The 20,839-nt window shown below is 52.2% G+C and overlaps 1 protein-coding gene across 1 annotated transcript in view; it reads right to left on the bottom strand.

The window, feature by feature from the left end:
* LOC116741928 (cadherin-23-like) overlaps positions 1-20,839 on the bottom strand; it is a 334,451-nt gene that overhangs the window by 116,524 nt on the left and 197,088 nt on the right. Inside the window, exons 10-11 of the mRNA XM_032609100.1 lie at positions 11,326-11,438; positions 9,441-9,629 (exon numbers count right to left, since the gene is read on the bottom strand). Coding sequence (XP_032464991.1) covers positions 9,441-9,629; positions 11,326-11,438 — 302 coding nt within the window. The remainder of the gene's footprint in view (positions 1-9,440; positions 9,630-11,325; positions 11,439-20,839) is intronic.

Raw genomic sequence — 20,839 nt, 5'->3', positions numbered from 1 at the left:
AGACACACCACCAGTTGCTGTTGGGGCCGTGACAGCGGGTGGCAAATGGGGCAGGTGGGGGAGTGTGGGAGTTAGAAATCACGTTCTAGGGTGAGGCTGGGCTCACCAGGGCCCATGGTGAAGGGGCACCAGAGTGGGCATGACCCAGCCAAGAGGCGACGGAGAGAGCATGAAGTTTGTTAGTTCTGTTTATGATCCGGGTGGGGGTCTCCGGGAAGACCAGACGCTGCTTTTAGGGGGATAAAATGATTCCGGGTACTTCCCATCCGTGCCAATGGGAGGTGGTGGGCGTGGGGAAGGGAGCTGGATAAAAGGGGAGCAATCCCCCAGATCCAATATGGAAGATGACCTCCAGCCGCTGGAGGGGACTCTAGAGCCATGGGTACTTGGGTGGGGAGGGGTGAGGTATGGGTGCTGGCACTACAGCTGCCAAACAGGCCCTGCCTGCTTCACACCCCCACCAGGGCTACGGGGCCTGGCGTAAGAAGCATGCCCAGTAGACTTATGGTGAGACTAAATTGGGAGGTGTCTGAATCATGTCGAGGACACCCCCTGCTCCTCAGGGAGGCTGGAGCTTAGCATGCTGGGAGGAGTCACACCACGGGATGCAGCCACGCACAGAAAAATCCTCAGCCAAGGCAACTGGGGAGAAATTAATGGGAAAAAGCACCGATGGGGCTGCCCTGCTCCCCCTGGCTTTCCTTCCAGAGCGGCTTTGCTTTGAAGTCAAAAGACATTTTCCTGGTGAGCCTAAATCTTGATTGAGGGAGGAACCCTAGAAATATGTATTGAAGCTGTGACACGGCAGAGGTCTCGCAGACAGACCCCTGCCCACAGCCAGGGCAGAGGCGGGGAACAAATGCGCAGAGGGGTGCTCACCCAGGCACCACGGGTCCCAGGTCCCAGCTATGCTGACTGTGCTTTGGGTGGACGCTTAACCCCTGCTTTGCAGCAGAACCACCAGAAAACCTTTCAGAAATAGGAGTAGCCAGGATGGGCACCTGGCTGGGGGGAGAGGGGTTAGGCAATGTGCCGTGCCTTGGTAGTTCCCTGGGCCAGACCCCTCGTGCTCTACCTCCTCTCTGCTTTACTTCAGTGATGAAATCACAAGCTGGGCGAGAGGTACAGGATGCCGGAGGCATTCCATCTATTTCCCTCATACCCCGCGGGGGATTCAGTGGGAGGTGGGTCCTTTCCAGCCAGATCCCAGTTATCTCCCTAATGGAGGGGAAAGAAGGGCCTGGATGATTGGATAATCACACATCCACAGGGAGCAGAAACCTACATCTGCCTCCACCGATGCTGGCAGCCTGCCCTCCCCTCTCTCCCTCATCTCTCCTCACTGCTTCTAGACTTTGGTTTCTAGTTCAAATTGCTTTGGAAAATAGGAAAGCAGAGGTCCATGTGTTGGGTCACATCAGCAGGTAGGGAGAGTGTAGGGCAGCTGGGATCACTCCCTAGGGTGCCAGGGATGTATATTTCCTGTGCCTCTACTGCAAAGTAGATGTTGGTAGGTGGATTTATGGGGCCCAGTTGAACAGTGGCCTGGAGGGTCCAGAGCCGGAAAATGGACCCTCAGCTGAATGTATGACATGGAGAAAGTGGCCTCTCTGTTCTCAACCCACCTCACCCCAAATGGATGTGCAGCTCAGGATGGCAACTCTGAGAACCACTGGAAGGTCAGCCTTACAGCAAAAGCCCAAGGAGGGAGTCCGGCTGAAGGGGGGCAGTTAGTGAGGACAGGGATTAAGGAGGAGTCTTCCCTCTTTTTCGTGCCATGGACCCTAGTTACAGTCTAGTAACCCCCACAGACCCCCTTAAGAGAATAACATTTTAATTGCATAAAATAAAACACACGGGACCACAATGTCAATTAATTATCTTGAAATACAGTTAACAAAGCATTTAAAAAGCGTGTTAGAGTAGAAGTATGTGCTTCTTAATGCATAAAACAATGCGATTCGGCAGCAGGTCTAATATACACCGTAATTTCCAAGTAGTGATGAGTGTAAATGATATTTTGAGATCCCTGTGACACCTGTAATGCGATATGAAAATATCTGAGATTTCTCTTGGGCTCAGAGTCACAGGTACTACTAAGGCCGCTGTGGTTTGTTTCTATTTCATAATTAAAGGGAGTATGAAAGTTCAGGTAGAGGTTAGCAAAAATAAAGACGCAGATTTTTCTCCATTCAGGGTCAAGGATGCCTTGGCGAGTCAGTGGGCTCCCATCCTGGATTAAGAACCCCTGGACTAAAAGGACGCCTGGGAGGGGCCCATGGGGCCCACCCCACAACCTTGCAGGGCTGTGTGGGGAGGAGGGCCAGAGGAACCGCAGGCTGGACAGACTAACAGAAACAAATGCGAAAATGAATTTAAATAAATACAAGGTTGCGGGCTGGGCTCCCTGACAGGCCTGGAACACATGTGGAATGGAAAATGAGGGTGATGGATAAAAATAAAGCCAAGATTAACAGGAGAACAAGAGCAACCTCCCCTTCTCACTGCCCCCTCATGCCTACAAATAAAACCAATATTCTGGAATATGGCCTTTTCTCCCTGTCATTTGCTTTCTTTTACTTATCTGTTTGGTGATGTTTTCTCCTTGGGGAGGTGGGTAATTCCGTTTGTTTGTTTGTTTTTTCCCAATGCCCCTCAAACAAATGAATAGTGTCATCTCCTGCCTGAAATAGGAATTAGCTCCTGCCAGATGTGTTCCCACTCACCTCTGTGGTGCAGCCGCCCCCAATGCCTCACCTCCCCCTCGCCTTCCCACCAGCCATGCTGGAGGTGGGAGACCACCTGCTTGGTGGGACCAAACCTCTGAGAATGGGGAGTCATGGCTGTAAGTAGGGAGATGAGCAAGAGGCACAGGAGTGTATAAAGCCAAGCTCTGAGACCCACCGGCTGTGTGACCTTGGGGAAGCCCCTTAACCTCTCTGAACCTCAACTTCGTTTTTCCTAGAAAGGACACAATAACACACATATCTTCCAGGGCTGGGAATAAGAATTGTTAGGATTTAAAGAGTGCTTTTTATGGGCCAGGCACTGTTCTAAATACACATATTGACCCATTTAATCCTCATAATAGCTCTATGAGCTAAGCATTATTACTGCCTCCATTTTGCAGATAATAAAACTGGATCAGAGAGGATAAATGAGTCCCCTAAGGTTACACAGAACAAAAGTGGCAGCGCCAGGATTTGAACCCAGGCAGTCTGGCTTCAAAGCCCTTATTTGTAACCACTCTAGCTGGCTCTTTCTTCCTAACCCATGAAGGGCCAGGCTGCCCCAGGTGGTATCTAATAAAAAAGCAGGGAGAGGCTGGGGGCAGGGCATGAGGCCCACAGCAGTGCCAGGCCCCTCTGCCCAAAGAGGGGAGCAGAAGTGGCTGAAGCAAGTTCGGGGAGGGGAGGATGCGCCAACGTCGGGGCTTGGTTAGCGTTAGGGTTAGGGAAGCTTCAGGCGGTGCCCTCCCCCTTCCCACCCAGGTCCTCTTGGACAAAAAGAGTGTTAGGATTTATAGTCTTCAGGCTGACTGCTCCAACCCATGGTTCCCAGCGGTGGCCACTGAGGCACAGAGTGGGGACATGACTTGCCTGGAATCCCTCTGTGATTGAGGGGTGGGACTGGGCTTCCCTGCTCGCTCCAGCACCATCTTCTCCGGGAGCTCCGGACAGGTCTGGTAGCAGAGTGCTATAGTCAGAGTTCAAAACCCTGGGTCGATTTGAACACGGGAGAGCCTCAGTCACAAAGGCGGAAGACAGCCACTCAGTGTCCTGAGAAGCGTTCTGGAGGCGGTTTCTAGCGGACTTCTTGGTTTCATTGTAAGGGGCCTGGCGTTCTCTGGCTTCTTGCAAACACCTTAAGAGAAAATTGGCTATAGGGCAGGAGAGCCTCAAGTAAGATGCTAGGAAGCACCTGCCAGCTGGAACAGGTGGTCAAGGGAGGTGGGAGGGTTTTCTGTGCGGGAGACGTTGCTGCGTTTCCCTGCTTCCACCCATGGCCCCTGACAGTCCATTTTTAACACAGCCATCAGGGGGCTCCTAAAGAAAGATGACTCAGAACACATCAGCTGGCTCCCGTTGGGGCTCACAGTCACAGAAGAACACCTCCCCGTGGCTGGCAGGCCTGGCACCATAACGTTTGTTGAGGGAATGAATGCATCATCTCCCACCGGTGTACATTTCAATATCGTCCCTCACAAAGGCCAGGGGGCAGCGGGCAGCCCGCAAATTAATGAGGTCTGAAGGCCATTCTGTAATGACTGCAATTCCCAGAATAGGGCAGAACCGGGCAGCCGAGGCCTCTCTGGGGGGATACTGGCACCCCACTCTCCACTCCGACCCTTCTCCTCTGCAAACATATTCTCAAGGACAGCAGCCAATCTGTTCTGAGAAGCTGTGGGTCAGAAGTAAAGTGGATCAAATGCTCCCAACTCCTGAGAATAAAGGTAGGATATAACACGGATGGCGTTTCCCCTGATGAGCATGTGAGAGGAACTGTCCGTTTTTAGCCCAGCCAACTGGGCGGGGTCGCGCATAGTACAGAAACAGCATTTAACAACAGTCCCCTTTGCTGGAATTTGTAAAGCAGCCAGAGGCACGGATGCGCTTCCACACTCCCCGCCTCTGGCCCCCAGCCCTTCGGAGGCAGGAGGCAGATAATCCACTCGCAACTAAGTAGAAGAGTGGCTTTTTAGGACAACTGAACAGAGACTGCCAACCCTCCCGATCAGTGCAGATGGGAAAACACGACAGCCTGTGGCTGGCGCAGCTGTACGTAGGACTGAGGAGGGCTGCAGGCAAGATCAGGAGAGGAAAAGTTGACCAAACTGGGGAAATTGCAAAGATCATGTTGAGGGCAAGGGAGTGGGTAAGGATATGGTAGGGATCCAAGTGGGTGAGTGCGTAGCTACTCCCTGTGGCTTCCGAGAGCAGCAGCGAGGAGGAGACAAGAGAACGCCCAGCAGGCGAGCTGGGGGAATGAGGCTGCCGAGGCCTTTCGTTTGAAACTCAGAGATGAGCTCCCATACCAAGGCTGACTCCTGGGGCCTTTGCCTTGAGATTCTTTTGGTGTGATTTGCATTACAACCATCTATTTGCATCTCAACTGTCACACGGTATAAATGGATGGTTGTTGGTTTCAGCCCACCCTGTCCCTTTCTCCTCTGGCTTCTGTAAGTTTTCTATAGCCCAGCAAAGGGGAAGAAATTACTCAGCGAGACTTGACAATAGGGATGCAGTCCTTGGGACAGAGAAAGGGCCTCTTTCAAGCACCTTTGTTGTCTTGAAGGGTCTGGCAGAGCCTGAGGTTCAGTGAGAGGCTGAGTAGAATCTTGGATGTGGAAGGGATGGCAGGCACTATCTAGGCTTTGTGAATTAGATTAGCATCCTTATTAGGAAAGACTGCCACAAAGGGCTGACTGAGAGGTTAAACTGCTTCCTCCTTCCCTTCCTGTTTTCCATCAGCACCCTCTACTGCCCCACAGTGGACCTTTGAGGTCACCTTCCTACACAAACTCAGCCGGATTTAGGCTTCAGCATAAGGGTACTGACTGATGATCCAGTTTGGCTAAAGCCCTGGGCCACCTCATTGCTTCTTTTATCATTTAATCATGTTTTTAACTCAACCAAAATAAACTTCTGCGTGCCCCCCAAGTGCCAGGCAGAGTATGAGGCACTGGGTTACACTGGTGAGCAAAAGCTGACCTGCTCCTACCTGTGGGTCATTCAGCCTAATGGGAAGACAGATGCTCTTGAGACCACCACACTAATAACTGCAAAATCACACTCATGATGAGTGCAAGGGAGAATCACATGTTCTAGAGAATCTACAACAAAGGGATCTGACCTCTCCTCATGCGCCCTTCCCTCCTCCAAATCTGCTCCATAAACATTTTCCTGCCACGCCTAGCAAATCCAGAGTCACTTTCAACCCAGACACAAATCCCAACAGATGGAGTCTCCCCTCAGAAAGAGAAGTTGGAAGAATGACAATTAAAAAAAATCTTTTCCAACAGCTCTTGATTCCCCTTTGAGGGTCTCTGATTCTTCTCAGACATTGGACACCTGGGCAGCGCTGCAAGCGCCTGTGGCTGCTGTCTTCTGTTCCTGTCGGCGATGTGGCTGAACACTCCACCTTGGGAACCTGGGACCTGGCCATTAGCACCCAAGACTAGGCTTTGGGAGCACTTCCCTGGCCAGATCTGAAGCCCTCCAGAGTTTTGGAGAGTGGAGAAGAGATGGGAGATGCAAAAGAACAGGGCAACTGAGAAAGCAATTTCTCTCTCTCTCTCTTATTTAGGAACCAGCCCAGGACCACATCTGGGGTGGTCTGGGTGCTGCCCTATGGGGAGACAGGAAGATGGTCCAGGTAACCTTAGGGTGGGATAGTCTGGGCTGCCTCTCCTCCTCTCTCTGCACCTCACTGTGCCCTGGAGAAGTAGGACGCTGTGGGAAGGAGGCCAGTCCTCTACCGTCAGAGACACTGGCCAAATCCCAGGGGAAAGCAACAGAGTGGTCCCTGGTGGTGTTGGGCATCCTGTTCACAGTGGGCGTGCTGATGGCTGTGTCTGAGGGGGGAGGGGTCACTAGGGCGGGCTGGATCCAGACGCCCCTCAGCATTCCTGCAGATGCTTCAGACAGGCTTCCCGCAAAAGGGAGCCTGAGGTAAAACCCAAGAGGTCAGAGTAACCTTGAGATCCCTCAACAAGTGGCAGGGCCCTGGGAACTCTGGCCCTGCCGGTGGTGATGTCCCTGGACCCATCTGGTTAACATCTGTGTGTGGCAGGCACCATGCTAAGTCCTATACGCGTATCATCGGACCTCCTCCTCTCCACACACCTTGTTGATACCCTTTGTGGCAGAGACAACTATTTAACTGCTTCCCCACATTCCCCAGCCTTCGGGCAGTGAGGTGGGGGCACCTAACTAGTTCTGGCTGATGGGCCCTGAGTAGAAGCCACACTTCTGGGCTGAAGCGTAGAAGAGCTGGTGCTTAAGCCTTTAGCTGCCCCCTGCTTCCTGCAGCAACCACGATCCTGCAGACTGTGCACCTTCGTGACCACACAGAGGAGGGCCTCCCTGCCCACCCTTGCCGGACAGGTAGTCCCAGTGAGAAGTAAACTGCTCTTTCAGGGTTAACTTGCTCCTGCGATAGAAACTGACTTATACGTTGTCTTTTTATTTCTGTTTTACACAGATGAGCAAAGTGAGGCTTAGAAAGAGTCAGTGACTCACCCAAGGTCACAGAGCTAATAAATGGCAAGGCTGGCCTTGAACACAGGCCTCGGCTGATCCCTTGGCTTGGCATTCAAGGCCCCCCGAGGCCTATGTCCCAGCCCACCTTGCCAGCAGCCCACTGCACAATCCCTGATCAGTTGCATGGGTTACTGCCTGTTCCCTTCATCTACTTACAGGTTTCTCCCTCCGGTCCTCCCCGTGGGCCACCCACCACCCCTCCTGAGGACCCTTTCACCATATGATACCCCAAGGCTCAGGCCTAGTCCCCCTCTCACCATAGAGTCTTTCCCGATCCTCCCAGCCTCTACTTCCCTCTTCCTCAGCTGAGCTCTGGAGCCTCACTGCCTATAGTCACTGGACCCTGGACCCATGCTGCTTCCAGTGTGTCTCTTCCCTTGGGCATTATTATCAGCCTGAAACCTAGGATGGGATTTTCTTCTGAGGTTCTCATTCACACAGCGGTCTCCAAAGGGGGACCTGCACTCCCGGGGGATACAAGATGATCCACTGGGGTGTGAGAAAATGTTAGAATCTGTTTTTATACTTGTTTGTCTCCACCTTTTAAACTTTCTGCATTATTGTATATGTTTCAAAATTACATATTACATTTGCATAAACACATTTGGCCCCAAGGGGCAGGGACCATGGATTCCACTTCCTGGACTCCCTGAAGTGGCCAGATATAGCTGCTTGTAAATAGTAGATGCGGACTTCCCTGGTGGCACAGTGGTTAAGAATCCACCTGCCAATGCAGGGGACACGGGTTCGATCCCTGGTCCGGGAAGATCCCACATGCTGCGGAGCAACTAAACCCGTGTGCCACAACTACTGAAGCCCACGCGCCTAAAGCCCGTGAGCCACAACTGAGCCCACGTGCCACAACTACTGAAGCCCGCACGCCTAGAGCCCATGCTCCACAGCAAGAGAAGCCACTGCAATGAGAAGCCCACGCACCACAACAAAGAGTAGCCCCCACTCGCCACAACTAGAGAAAGCCCTCACGCAGCAACAAAGACCCAGTGCAGCCAAAAATAAAAATAAAAATAAAATAAATTAAAAAAAAAACAGTAGATGCTCAGTACATACTTCAATTATCTCAGACAGGTAGGTATGGAAAGACTTGGCAGGAGGTGGAGGCATGTGTGCACGCACATATGTGTACACACATGAACAGAAACGTGACTGTGCACGTACACACACACACACACACACACACACACACACAGGCCAACTTGCCCTTGTGAACCTGAGTCCTTGGGAGGACTGTGTCCAGTTGAGAGAAGCTGACAGGAGACAGGAGAGGGGCCAGGAAGTGAAGAGGAACCGGGCCTGGAGCAAGGCCAGTACGGCCACGTGTGAGGAGTAATTGCAGAGAACACCCCGGGCGGGAAAACCTAATGGAATTCCTGAGCAGAGTGGGCCAGGGAAGCAGCGGTAATAAATAGAAATCATATTAAGGTTGTGACTGCTGACGGGCAAGGGAGGTAGGGCGAAGGGAGGGGCGGGTTGGAGGCAGGCTGAGAGGGTCCTGAAGGGATGGACGCTGCCCCATCCAGGCCCGGTCCTTGGCCTAATGACACAGGGCATAGTTAGGCTCACGGGAGCTGCAGCCCTGCCGGAGCCTCCTCCCTCCTGTCCCTCTTAAGCTCTCTCCCACTCGTGGCCCATGTCCCTCCCTCTTAAGATTGGCTGGCCCTTGGGCAAGGGGATGCAGGTGTCCTGGACCCTCTGGAGTCTCTTTATGGCCTGGGATCCTCTGGAAGGCACTTACACTCCTTGCAAGGAAAAGGTAGGGTCAGTATTACCCCAAAAGCAGCAATAAGACTTTTCCAAAGTCACCATTGATACAAGAGCCTCTACCTTTTAAATTTTATATTTTTTGTGTGTATGTTTTAAAATGTACCTACTAGGTTAGTATGACGATCATGTATATACATCTCTAAATATAGAAGTATATATTGGAGGTGTGTGCTCAAACGTTTTCTACAGGGTATAGGGGGGTTGGTTCAAAAGTTTTGAGACTACTAATTTTTGCAGCCTTATTTATCCTCAGAACGTAGCAGGGGAGGCTGCAGCAATGTTTGTTTCTATTTTATAGATGGGGACCTGGAAGCCCAGTGATCCCTGGCATCCCTTCCAGGGTTGCACAGCCCGGGCCGGGTGCTGGGCTGGATGGCCATGCGTTCTGGGACTCACCTCGTCCTTGTCCACCACCTGGATAAAGAGGGGGAGGGCAAAGCCGACCTGTGCCAGCTCAGTGATGGCCACGCTGTACTCGGAGCTGTTGAACTCTGGGGCATTGTCATTGATGTCAATCACCAGGATGTTGAAGGTTGTGGTCACTGTGGCATCAGATGGGGTGCGGTCATCATTCAGCTCTGTGCCCTGCAGATAGAGGAATAAACACCCCAGGGATGAAGGTGGCCATAGTCACAATAAAAGTCATCACTTACCAGGGCTTTCTCAATGCTGGGCACTGCGCTTTATGTGAATTATCCCATCTAATCCTCACCATAATCCCAGGTGGAAGATTCTATCGTTAGCATCCTGTTTTACTGATCTCCATTACCAATGGGGAAACTGAAGCTCAGAGAGGTTAAGTAACTTGTACAAGGACACACAGACAAAGTACCAAACTCAGGCAGTGGGATTCTAGAACCAAGGGGATGAGGTGGGGTGGGGAAGACAAGATAGATTTAGGGGTTCATCTAGGGGCAAAGGGAGAGTCTTTATTCATTTGGCAAATGATGAAACTGAGGCCAAGAACATTTGTGCTAGCAGATAATCAAGAATTAATTCAGCATCTGCTATGGACTGAACACTGTGCTAGGCACTGTGAAGGTCTGGGTTGGACTCAGAAATAGATGAACTCAGACACCTGGGCACCCAGTCTCTGGGCCAGAGTCCTTGTGCCGCAAAATACCCATTCCCAGTCCCACCCCAACCTTTTGAACCAGAATCTCTGGGCAAGAGGCCCAGGACCAGGTATCTTTTACCAGCTCCCCAGGGGATTTGCATTCACAGCCAAGTGTGGGAACTCATCCTTATATTTTATATAAAGATGGAAAAGCTGAACTCAGGGTTGCACAGTGAGTTGGTGCTGGGACTAGGGAGCAGCTCTCTCCATTGGAGCTGCCTGCCTCCGTAGGAAGGGAGCAGAGACAGGAGGGGAGGCTGGGCGGGGGCCTCGGGCTTGGCTCCGGATGGGGGAAAGGCCGTGTTAGCTTGCCCTCCCCTGCTGGCCCACATGTGCACATCTGGGTAGAGAGGACAGAGCCAGTGGGCGAGTCAGGACAAATCAATCCATCGCTGTCACAGGCCTTCTCAAGGTCAAGGAGAGCAACGAAGGGCCAGGCTGCACCATCCTTCCCATACCAATGGAAGGGCCTCCTTCCCAGAGACCCTCTCCTCAGTCTTTGTACCACCCCCTCCTCTCAATCGAAGGCTGGGGCTGGGGAGGACCCCTGTGGCCCAGGCAGCATCTGTACCCTAAACGGGTTTCCCAGGGAATGCCTCAGCAAGTTATTGATTTTAATTAAAACCAATCATGAGTGGTGAGGGGCTGCAGGGGGCAGGGGGCTATGGCTCCATCACACTTTCTGGGGTGGGGACCACCACAGCTCTGCCCCCTGCCCGCTGCATTGCTCTTTCTTAACCAGGTAATAGCCCCAGGGAAGCCACAAGAATTAGAAATGGGAGAAGAACCCCAGAAATGAGGTAAACCTAAGAATCTGAGTTGGCTATATTAGAACTTGAAATCATGGGATAATAGAGAGGACCACGGGGTGTGCACCCACTTGTGCCTCCTCACCCCTGAAATGGGGATGAAAGTTGCAATCCTCTGCAGTTGTTGATAAGGGCTGAGAAATGCCCAGCAGAGGGCCCCTGACAAGGCCCACATGTGAAAAGCGTTGGCCCTTCCTGAGGGGGGCCCTGGGCACAAGCCCCGGGAATCAGTGCAGGGTAAGGGAACAGAAGTGACCCGCCTCCTGGACCCTCCACCTGGGCATCACTGGAGGCTGGCACCACAGCATGGGCATCCCCTCTACCCATGATGGAGGTGCCCACCGCCCACTCTCACCTTCACAGTCAGGATGAAGCCATGGCTGTACAGGGGGTTCTCCCGGTCCAGCACGCCGTTCAAGGTCAGCGCTCCGCTGATGTAATCCAGGGCAAAGATGCTGTTGGTATTTCCTGCAAGAGGGAGAATTCAGGGTGTGACTGGGGCCCCGGGCAGGTGCACAGGAGGCTGGGGCCACGGCTCCTCTCTGGACATTAAGGACTAATCAGTAACTCAAAATGAGTGCTGGTTCCAGGAGTAGCGCAGAGAGCTCTGGGGTACAAAGGAGCACATGGCCCAGGCAGCAGATGGCCCTGAATCACAGGATGAGAACATTATGCCCGTTCAGTCTTCCTCAAGGCTCTCTGACTGAGTCAAGGAGAAAGTCTTGGTTTGGTGCTTATATGTCTTTAACAGCCTGTCTAACACTTGCTTCTTTTCCTTCTTCACAGAGAGAGAGCAGGCTTCAGGCTCAGAGCCTTTCAAAGGGAGCAGTACCCAGTGAGGACTCAGTGACTGCTATGTCTGAATATTTGTGCCGCCCCAGAATTCATATGGTGAAATCCTAACCTCCAAAGGTGATGGCATTAGCAGGTGGGGCTTTTGGGCTTAGGTCATGAGGGTGAACCCGTCCTGAACGGGATTCTTCTCTTATAAAAGAGACCCCGCAGAGCTCCCTTGCCCCTTCCACCATATGAGGATTTACCAAAACGGCGCCACCTGAACCAGGAGGAGGGCCGTCACCCGACCGTGCTGACACCCTGATCTCGGACTTCCAGCCTCCAGAACTGTGAGAAATAAATTTCTACTGTGTATAACCCACCCAGTCTGTGGTATTTTGTTATGGCAGCCACGGTGGACTACGGCAGTAGCCTTGTTTTGTTCCCCTTGTGCTTATTTTTACGGTCACTTCCTATTCTATTCTGTTCTTTCTAGTCTATTCTACTTTACTCTACTTTTCTATATGGCAGTGATATAAAGTTTCCTTTTATGATAAATATAAGTTAAAAACAAAATTCAATTTTAGAAGCATTTAAGTATTTATTAAAATTTAAAATATGTATTTAAAGTATTGGCAAAAATCACACACACATGGCACTGGCTCAAATGCACCCCACCCCTCTCTCACCCACCAGCTTTGTCTTATGCTGCCCCACAGGTACCTGGCCCTCACAGTGGCTTCCGCAGGTTCCCCAGATCCATTCCTGCCTCCTGTCTTCCTCCCACCCAGGGCCAGCCCCTCCTCCTCCTGCTCCGGGAAGATGGTCCTAAGCTCTCTCACTTACCCCTCCGGCCCTACAGGCAGTAGTTCCTGCTCTGTTTGCTCCCCAGTTGCTTCCTCTGTGTTAATGTGCTCATTTCACCCAGCCTAAAAGATGGGGAGCTTTCACGACCATTCCTCAAGGTACCTGGACAATGCTGGGGACACAGTGGCAAGCATGTTCCTGAAGGATGGCTGCTTCTGGCCCACCTGGGCCCCCATACTTGCCCTTGTGCCCTTCTCATCAGGCTGTGAGTTCACTGGGAAACCCTCAATTCCACTCCCCTCTCCTCCCCATTAACCAGTGTGTTGGTTCATTCAAACACTCGCTCGCTCACTGCCATTCATTCACATATTTAGCAGTCCCCTGGACGGGCTGTCCTATGGCCAGGCCCTGTGCTTGGCGCTGTGGGGCACGCAGAGGTCACTCTGCCAGGATTTCTGACGCTGAAGCACTTACAGCCTCGTAAGGGAGCTCTGACACCCACAAGAATCAGCATCTCAGTTCACAGCAGGGAGAGGCTGTTCACACACAGGAAGGCTCGAAGACGGAAAGCTTCATGGAGGAGGTGACATTAATTCCTTACACCACTGTCTAGCTGTGTGACCTTGGGCAACTTATCTAACCACTTTGCATCCTGGTCTCTTCATTTATGAAATGAGGATAATAATGGATCTATCTCATAGGGTTATGAGAATTAAATGAATGAGAAAAAATATATACACATGTACAGGCTTCGAACAGTTCCCGGCACAAAATAAGCAGTTCATAAATGTTGTTTGAGCTGGACCCTTGAAGACAGGCGGGATTGGGGAAGGGGGTGGATGGACATGGATTCCATAGGTAGGAACTAACATCCAAGCCTCCAACACACAAGGTGGACACCAGGATCGCCCATGGAAGCTGCTGTATCTCCCTGCTCCGCCCCTTCCCCGGCTCTAAAGGGATCCGCACACAGGCTCATATCCTCTCTTGGATTAACTAGGGCAAAAGTAGAGGGGAGACAACGTCCTTCTCTAACTTTAGACTCTGAGGCAGGGGCCGTTCTCAGCCCCTCTGTGCTGGCCGGCAAGGTGGCCCACTCCCAGCCCACTGCAGAGGTTGTCTGACGCAGGGGAGACACAGCTGCTGACAGCAGAGCCCGGCCGGGTCTCACGTCACTCTCAGAGTGTGGGCTTTGGAGACTCTGACCTGGGCCAGGCCAGGGAGGGGACATCACTCCAGCCTCCACCTTGCCTAAGCCTGTGTCCTGCGGCCTGGGTACCCTCCTGCGGGCTTTTGTACAGCTGCGCTCGTGAGTGGGGAGGAAAGAGTTGCGAGGAGGCATATACATGCATGAATATATAGGAGTTTTTTTCGCTAGGAATTCTGCTGCTGGGGAAACGAGGACATGTGCTTTCATCCGCTCATCATTAGCTAATCCACGCAGCAAACAATTATTGAGCTCCTACAGTGTACCTGGGACACCTTCCGGTGGAGGATGTAGCCCTCAACCAGGTATTCCCGTGACAGGGTGATCAGTGCTGAGGTGGCTGAAGCATGGACAGCGCAGGGTGCTTTAGGGGCTGGGTCCTCGGAGCCCCTAAATGCTGAGCTGCAGGGCTGCCCTGAGGCAAGACCTCCAGCCGCTTGCCTCTCACACCCTCTTCCCCACCACACACACAGGCATGGGCCCCGCCTCCTCAGCGCCCCTGTCCGGCATCCCATCATTCCAGAGTTTCATATAAATTTATTCTTCCCAATAAAGGAAGCTATCAATGTTTACATGTGATTCAACTTTTATCTTTGCCAGTTTTTTCCCATAAATCATTCACAAACCAGAAGTCTCTTGTCGAACGATGTGCTGTGATTTTCAGTTGGGAAAATAAGGTTATCACCCCTGGCAAACTCAGTTGGGTCCCGCACTCAGCACCTTTGCCCTAATCATGGCCACACTGCCCATCCCCAACTCCGAGTCTGTCCCCAGCACATAAAATACCCCTCTCCCAGCCTAGGCACCTTCTCCAACCAACCTGCAGGCAAATACCCCTCAACTGGTACAAATTCAAACTCAAGGACCCTCCCGCCAACACACACACACGCACACGCGTGTGTGCACACACACACACACACACACAAACACATTCTTTTTCACACATCTGTGTGGAGAGTTCACCTCTCAGCCTCCTGCAAAGTACGAGTGACTAACTGCCAAGACCAACAGTCAGAAAGGGTTACACCCAGGGAGCTGACAAGGCCATCTAAGTGAGTCACTGCCTCTGATAGTCCTGCTGTCACCATGGCAACACGAGCACTCACTGGGATGCTGGCTTGGGCAGGGATTAGGAGGTGAGCCCTGTGCCCCAAGCAGGGCAGGTCTCATTCAAAGACTGATTGACTGATCAGATCACTCATTCATTCCACTTCATATCAAGCACCTACTTTGTGCAAAATGCTAGCGAATCAGCAGAGAAAAGCAGGCAAGGTTCATGTCTTCAGTCTCACACGAAAGATCTTCATTCAGAATAAAATCACACTATTGAGTGTATAAGAACTTGCTAAGCTAAGGCCCCTGAAGGAAAGCAACGTGGAACAGAGAAGCAGTTATGCCCTGAGTTCCAATCATGGCTCTGCTACTAGCTAGCTGGGTCACCTTGGTCAAGTTACATATCTGTGCCTCAGTTTCCTCATTGATAAAATGGGAGTGATAATAGTACCCACCCCGGAGTGTTGCTGTGAGGATTAAATGAGTTAATACAGTGTCTGGCACATAGGAACCTCTCAATAAATGTTGGCCGCCTGTCCTGCACCAAGACAGCACCATGGACCGTCTCCTCCACCCACCCCCACACAGGAGCCTGTGCCTAGAGCTTCCGCCCAGTGGGAGCACTAAGCCAACCCATCCTCTTGCCAGGAGAGTCTCACAACCAACGGCCCAGATGTACAAGGTGGCAGACCTGAGGCCAAGGCTGAGAACAAAACCCTCAGGTCCACAGGGCATCGCACCCAGGGGTTCCGGCCTCGGGGTGGGTCACCACTTCCTTGCTTCCCTCGTTTATCACCCCTCTCCCACCATCCTCCCTCCCCCGGGGGGCCGTGGGCTTGGAAACCATACACATAAGTTTCTCTGCTATCCTGGAAACTGATACCACCCTGTCAGCCCTCTGGTCTCCCAGACACTCTTTATCCAAGTCCCATGGGGACCAGGGGGTTGGGGGTGGCTCACTGGGGGATGCCTTTCACCTGTTCAGCCCCCACTGCTGAGCAGAAGGGCAGCTGCTTTGCCTGGGTTGACAGGTGCTGTCCTAGGGGATGTACCTGGCAGGGGAGGGGTCCTTGCAGGGAGTGAGGCTGCACCCTGAGCACCCTAAGACTTCTGGGAACTGGTGACTTAAAGCGTCCACACAAGGGAAGAAGCAGGTCATTCCTAGCTCTGCTGGTTCTCTTATGGGACAGCCACATCCACCTGGAGCTTCAGGCATCGAGACCTCTTCATATTGGCAAGAGGGAGGTTGAGAAGATGTGAATGAAGTCTGCAATAGCACAAAAGGCTGCTGAACGGAAGTCACAGCCCTCTTCCCCTGTTTATTAAAAAAATAGTAGCTACAGTTTGTTGAACACTTTTCCCTGTGCCAGGCACTGAGCTAAGACGTTTGCACAATTATACTACTCAGTCTTCACAATAACTTTAGAAGAAGACACCCTGTGTTACACGTGAGGAAGCAGGCTCAGAGAAGTTAAATAACTTGTTCAAAGTCACATGGCTGGTGAGTGGCTGGCCTGGAGTGAGATGTACGCCTCTCTTTTTCTCCCTGCAGGCGTTTGCCCTACACACAGGTTTGCACCCACTCTGTACCTGGCCCGGTGCTAAGGGACAAGGAACAGGGCGAGACAAATAAGAGACTGTCATCCTTCATAGAATGAGGTGGCAAATTAGTTGCTTTTTTCTCAAGAGGGAGTCCCAGTTCAAAACTCTCTACGTTCTGAAAAGTTCTAGGTAAATTCCTCATAAAATGATAGAATTCTATGTAGCAGCAGAATGTCCACGTGGCGATGTCCTCCAAGAGCTGGAGGGGAGGGGTGGATGGGGACTCGAGTGGGAAGACAGGGGCTGTCAGCACAAAGGTGGTGACATAGATAAGGCACTGGCAAGCCGGCCTTTAGGGCAGACCTATGGCTCCAGTGAGGATGCACAGGAAAATGTAGATAGAAAGGCAGTGGCTGGGCTTCCCTGGTGGCGCAGTGGTTGACAGTCCGCCTGCCGATGCAGGGGACACGGGTTCATGCCCCGGTCCGGGAAGATCCCACATGCCGCGGAGCGGCTGGGCCTGTGAGCCGTGGCCGCTGAGCCTGCGCATCCGGAGCCTGTGCTCCGCAACGGGAGAGGCCACAAGAGTGAGAGGCCCGCGTGCCGCAAAAAAAAAAAAAAAAAAAAAGAAAGGAAGGCAGTGGTCAGAGAGGCAGATGGGAAACCAGTATAGAGCCAGGTGCCCAGAGGCGGGCGAAGGGGAAGTTCTGAGAAAGAGATGGTTGACAGGGTCAGACAGTGCCGAGAGAGGCTCAGGATAAGGAAGATGTGGCTAAGGTCCCCCATTTGGATCTTCAGATGCCCCTGGAGGTCAGACTGTGAGATACAGCGGCTGGGGGGGCCCTGGGAACTGTTAGTACAGGCGCTGCTGCCGGGAGATTGGTGTAATAAACAGAGAGGCCGAGTGGCGGCTAGAGGGCGCAGCAAAGTCAAGCAAAGGGCTTCTGTTTCATAGATGGTCAAAGGCAGAGGGAGAGGGAAACTAGATTGGAGGGTGTGAAGGTGAGGGTAGACGGTCAGACTCGGAGACAAGGCGGGTGGCTCTCTTTGGGCCTTGAGGGCTCACCCTCCCACCTCCTCCTTCCTTCAAGGCTAGCAGGCTCTCTCCTTCCCCAGGCGCCCCTCCTCCCGGCCCCTGCCAAATCTCATCACTCCCACACCTTGTCCCCTTGTTATCTCGCCCAGCAGCATCTTGACCCATGGCAGAGCTGCGTCTGGGCGAAAAGCAGTTTAGTGAGTGGCTGATGGTGCGTGTGGGAACACAGGCTGATGACTTCCAATTGCTTTGTCTGCTCCGCTGGGCTGACAGCAACCCACTCTTGCTGCCCCCAGGTTAAAGGAAAACCAATGGCTCCCACCTTGGTCCTGTCTGTTCTTAAGGTCCATTACCAGTGTCACCAGCCTCAGGAAGCCAGTCCTGGAGGTTGTGGCCTCTCTCACTCCACTGAGCCCCAGAGCTGGGCTGGCACCCTCAGAATAGCCCTGTGCTGTGGGACCTCCCTGGTTCTCACATCCAGAGACCCAGCGTCATCTCGAGGGTAAGGGCTAGGGTGTCATGCTTCCGTCCCCATGGTACCCAGAACGATGCTCATTCCCTATCTGTTGGATGGCCTGAAGGTTCTTGCCCCCCGCCCCCCCGTAGGGGTTAGGAAGGGTCAATGAGCACACACTAGGTGTGGGCATACTCTGGGTCTGGCCATGCTGGGCCATGGGGTTGAGAAAAGAAGAAAAAAAAAGCCATGCTTATGAGGAGCTCATGATCTAGTTGGTCTTCTGGGCCCAAGTAACATTCCACTCAAATGCTAGTTGCTGAATGGATGAGAGGACTAGTGGGACCCTGATCCCTCACCTGGCCTCTGACTCGTTTACCCGGCCCTCCCCAGGGCCAGGGCCAGGGCCAGGGATCCTCCCCAGGGAAGTGAGCAGAACTGGGATATGTACCCCCTTCCCCCTGGTGCTCCCTCTTTCAGCCGTAGTCTCTGCCTGGAGTCTGTTACATCAGCACCCTAGTGAAGACTGCCTACGGTGCGTGAACTCGAAGGATACAAAAAAGACCTAAGCACCAACAACAGATCTGCCAGTTACCAGCTGTGAGACCTCCTGCAAACTGTGCATTCCTTTGAGCCAAACCCCTCATCTGTAAAGTGTGGATAACAGCTCCCACCTCACGGGACTGTGTGAGGATCAGGCGTGATCATGTACGTAAAGCACCTATATGGTGCCTGTCTTGGTTCCCGTCCCTTCTTTCCCTGCTATGCCTGTTTTCTGAATACAAGAATTGGACCAGGTTAGCCCCAACTATGGCCCATCTTATCCAGAACGAGTCAGGAGGGGCCCTGCCCACAATATCCAACATGCATTGTGCCTGGCGCTGTGCAAAGGTTTTTTTGGTATATTTATATAGGATGTTACGAAAAACGTGAGTGAACTTTTTGGCCAGCCCAATATATTTCAATTTTCACAAAACTCCCATGAGATAGGTACAATTATCCCCATTTTCCAGATGAGAAAACTAAGGCACAGAGAATAACTGGTCCTAGGGCAGAGCAAGGGGTGTAACAAGGAGTTAAACTCAGCTCTCACTAAGCTAAAGAGCTCCTGTCCTACCCAGAGGCCCCTGGACTCCCCCCGCCCTCCCCCCCAGGGGTAGCTGTTAAACAGCAACGTGTGTGTCGTGTATGCCGCCCGGGCCGTGGGACAAGCTGGACTGCAGTCCCATCATTGTCCAGTGGAGCCACATAACTCTGACTGGTACAGACTGTATCACTGCATAATGAAAACTGGGAGTCAGCCTGAGATATGGGCTTTGGGCAAGATATCTTATGAATTAAAAATTGTTACTTAGCTGCCTGCTGACAAAGGGGGCCAAGTCCCGGGTGGCACCTGGGCTGGGCTGCATTGAACAGCTCTGTGACCAACATATGGCAACCAGCGGTGTGGGTTACCTTGGCTTTCTATCAGAGGAGACGCAGGCCGAGAGCTTGCCGCCCCTCCTAAGGACCATCAGGGAGGGGGCAGATTAGGCCTAGCCCTCTCCAAAGCTTTCCCTGAAGCTGCCCGGAAGGCTCACCCTGCAGAGCAGCTCTGTGGGTGCCTTGTCTGCATTCAGGTCTCAGCTCACAGGTGGTGGCGACCTTTGAGGGGGCCTCAAAGGAGCCCTCTCTAGTCACCCCACCATCCTACTCTCACCCTCATCACTCTCTTCTCCCTTATCCTGTTTTATTTCCTTCAAACCACCTCTACTTTCTGAACATCTCTTTTCATCTGTTAATGTGTTTGCTTATTGTCTGTCCCCCCACACTGGAATATAAGCCCTGGGAGTGCAGGGACCGGTTTCTCCAAGTGCCCCTGGTGATACATAGTAGGTGCTCCACGAAGGCTTTTGACCGATGCATGGGCTGCAGCAGGGGTGTCAGGGCACCATTCTGAGGCTAGCGTAGAAGGTTACAGGACAGAATGGTACCAGGGTGACTTATAATGTCACACATCACAGAGACCATAACTTCACCAGGGCTATGAGGAAGAGTCAGCCAATTAGCAATTCCAACTGGGACTATCACACCCACCCTACCACAGTGACACGTTTGTCTGAGCTGAGTGCATCTTGTTAATTACAGTTATTACTGACCAGTCAGGGGAAGACGATCTTTGAGTCCCCCGCAAGCAGGTGGGAATTGCAGTCTGCTTGTCTTATAGGCGTTTCACCAGAACGACAGTTTTCATTAAGCTCAAGTACACCAATAAATGATCACCTCTTGTAATAAGACCACAGACTGGACTCCGACTAATCTGGGTCCAAGTTATGAAACATTAACCTGAGTAGCCAAGGATAGTAAAGCCTATTATATTAGGGTTGCTAAGGGTCAAGCCAGGCCCCTTCACCTACAGCAGCATCCAGCTCCCCACCTATAGGGAGAGGCGGCCCCTGGTCCTCTGACAACACTTTAATGGGGATCAGCAAGACATTGCCAGGGGCCAGGGCTGCGATCAGAACCTCCTGATTTCCTGAAAAACCTTTACTCTGTAACCAGGCGAATTTCTCCAAAGGGAATAATCATGGATGTGCCCACAGGTGCAGCTCCCAGGATTTTCACCGTGGTGCTGTTTACTGAGGAAAACTGGGAACAACCTCAATGTCCAACAATAGGGATTAATTACGTTATGATCTGAAATTCGGTCATCCACTAAAAATAATGCTGCAAAGAGAAGTTTGTGACTTGAAAGATACATGTTTGACGTTTTCCCCCCAAAGGAGTCATAAAATAGCATAGTTCCGTAAGACACATTTTTTGTTGTTGCTTAAAAAATATATATATATAGAAAAAGGAATGAAATGTTGACAAAATATTAACAAAAATGATCTCTGGGGCTTCCTTGGTGGCGCAGTGGTTGAGAGTCCGCCTGCCGATGCAGGGGACACGGGTTCGTGCCCCGGTCCGGGAAGATCCCACATGCCGCGGAGCGGCTGGGCCCGTGAGCCATGGCC

The sequence above is a fragment of the Phocoena sinus genome, chromosome 16 (assembly GCF_008692025.1).
Source record: "Phocoena sinus isolate mPhoSin1 chromosome 16, mPhoSin1.pri, whole genome shotgun sequence".
NCBI lineage: Eukaryota > Metazoa > Chordata > Mammalia > Artiodactyla > Phocoenidae > Phocoena > Phocoena sinus.
The sequence above is the reverse complement of the archived record's forward strand: the minus strand, read 5'-3'. Positions and strand labels throughout refer to the sequence as shown.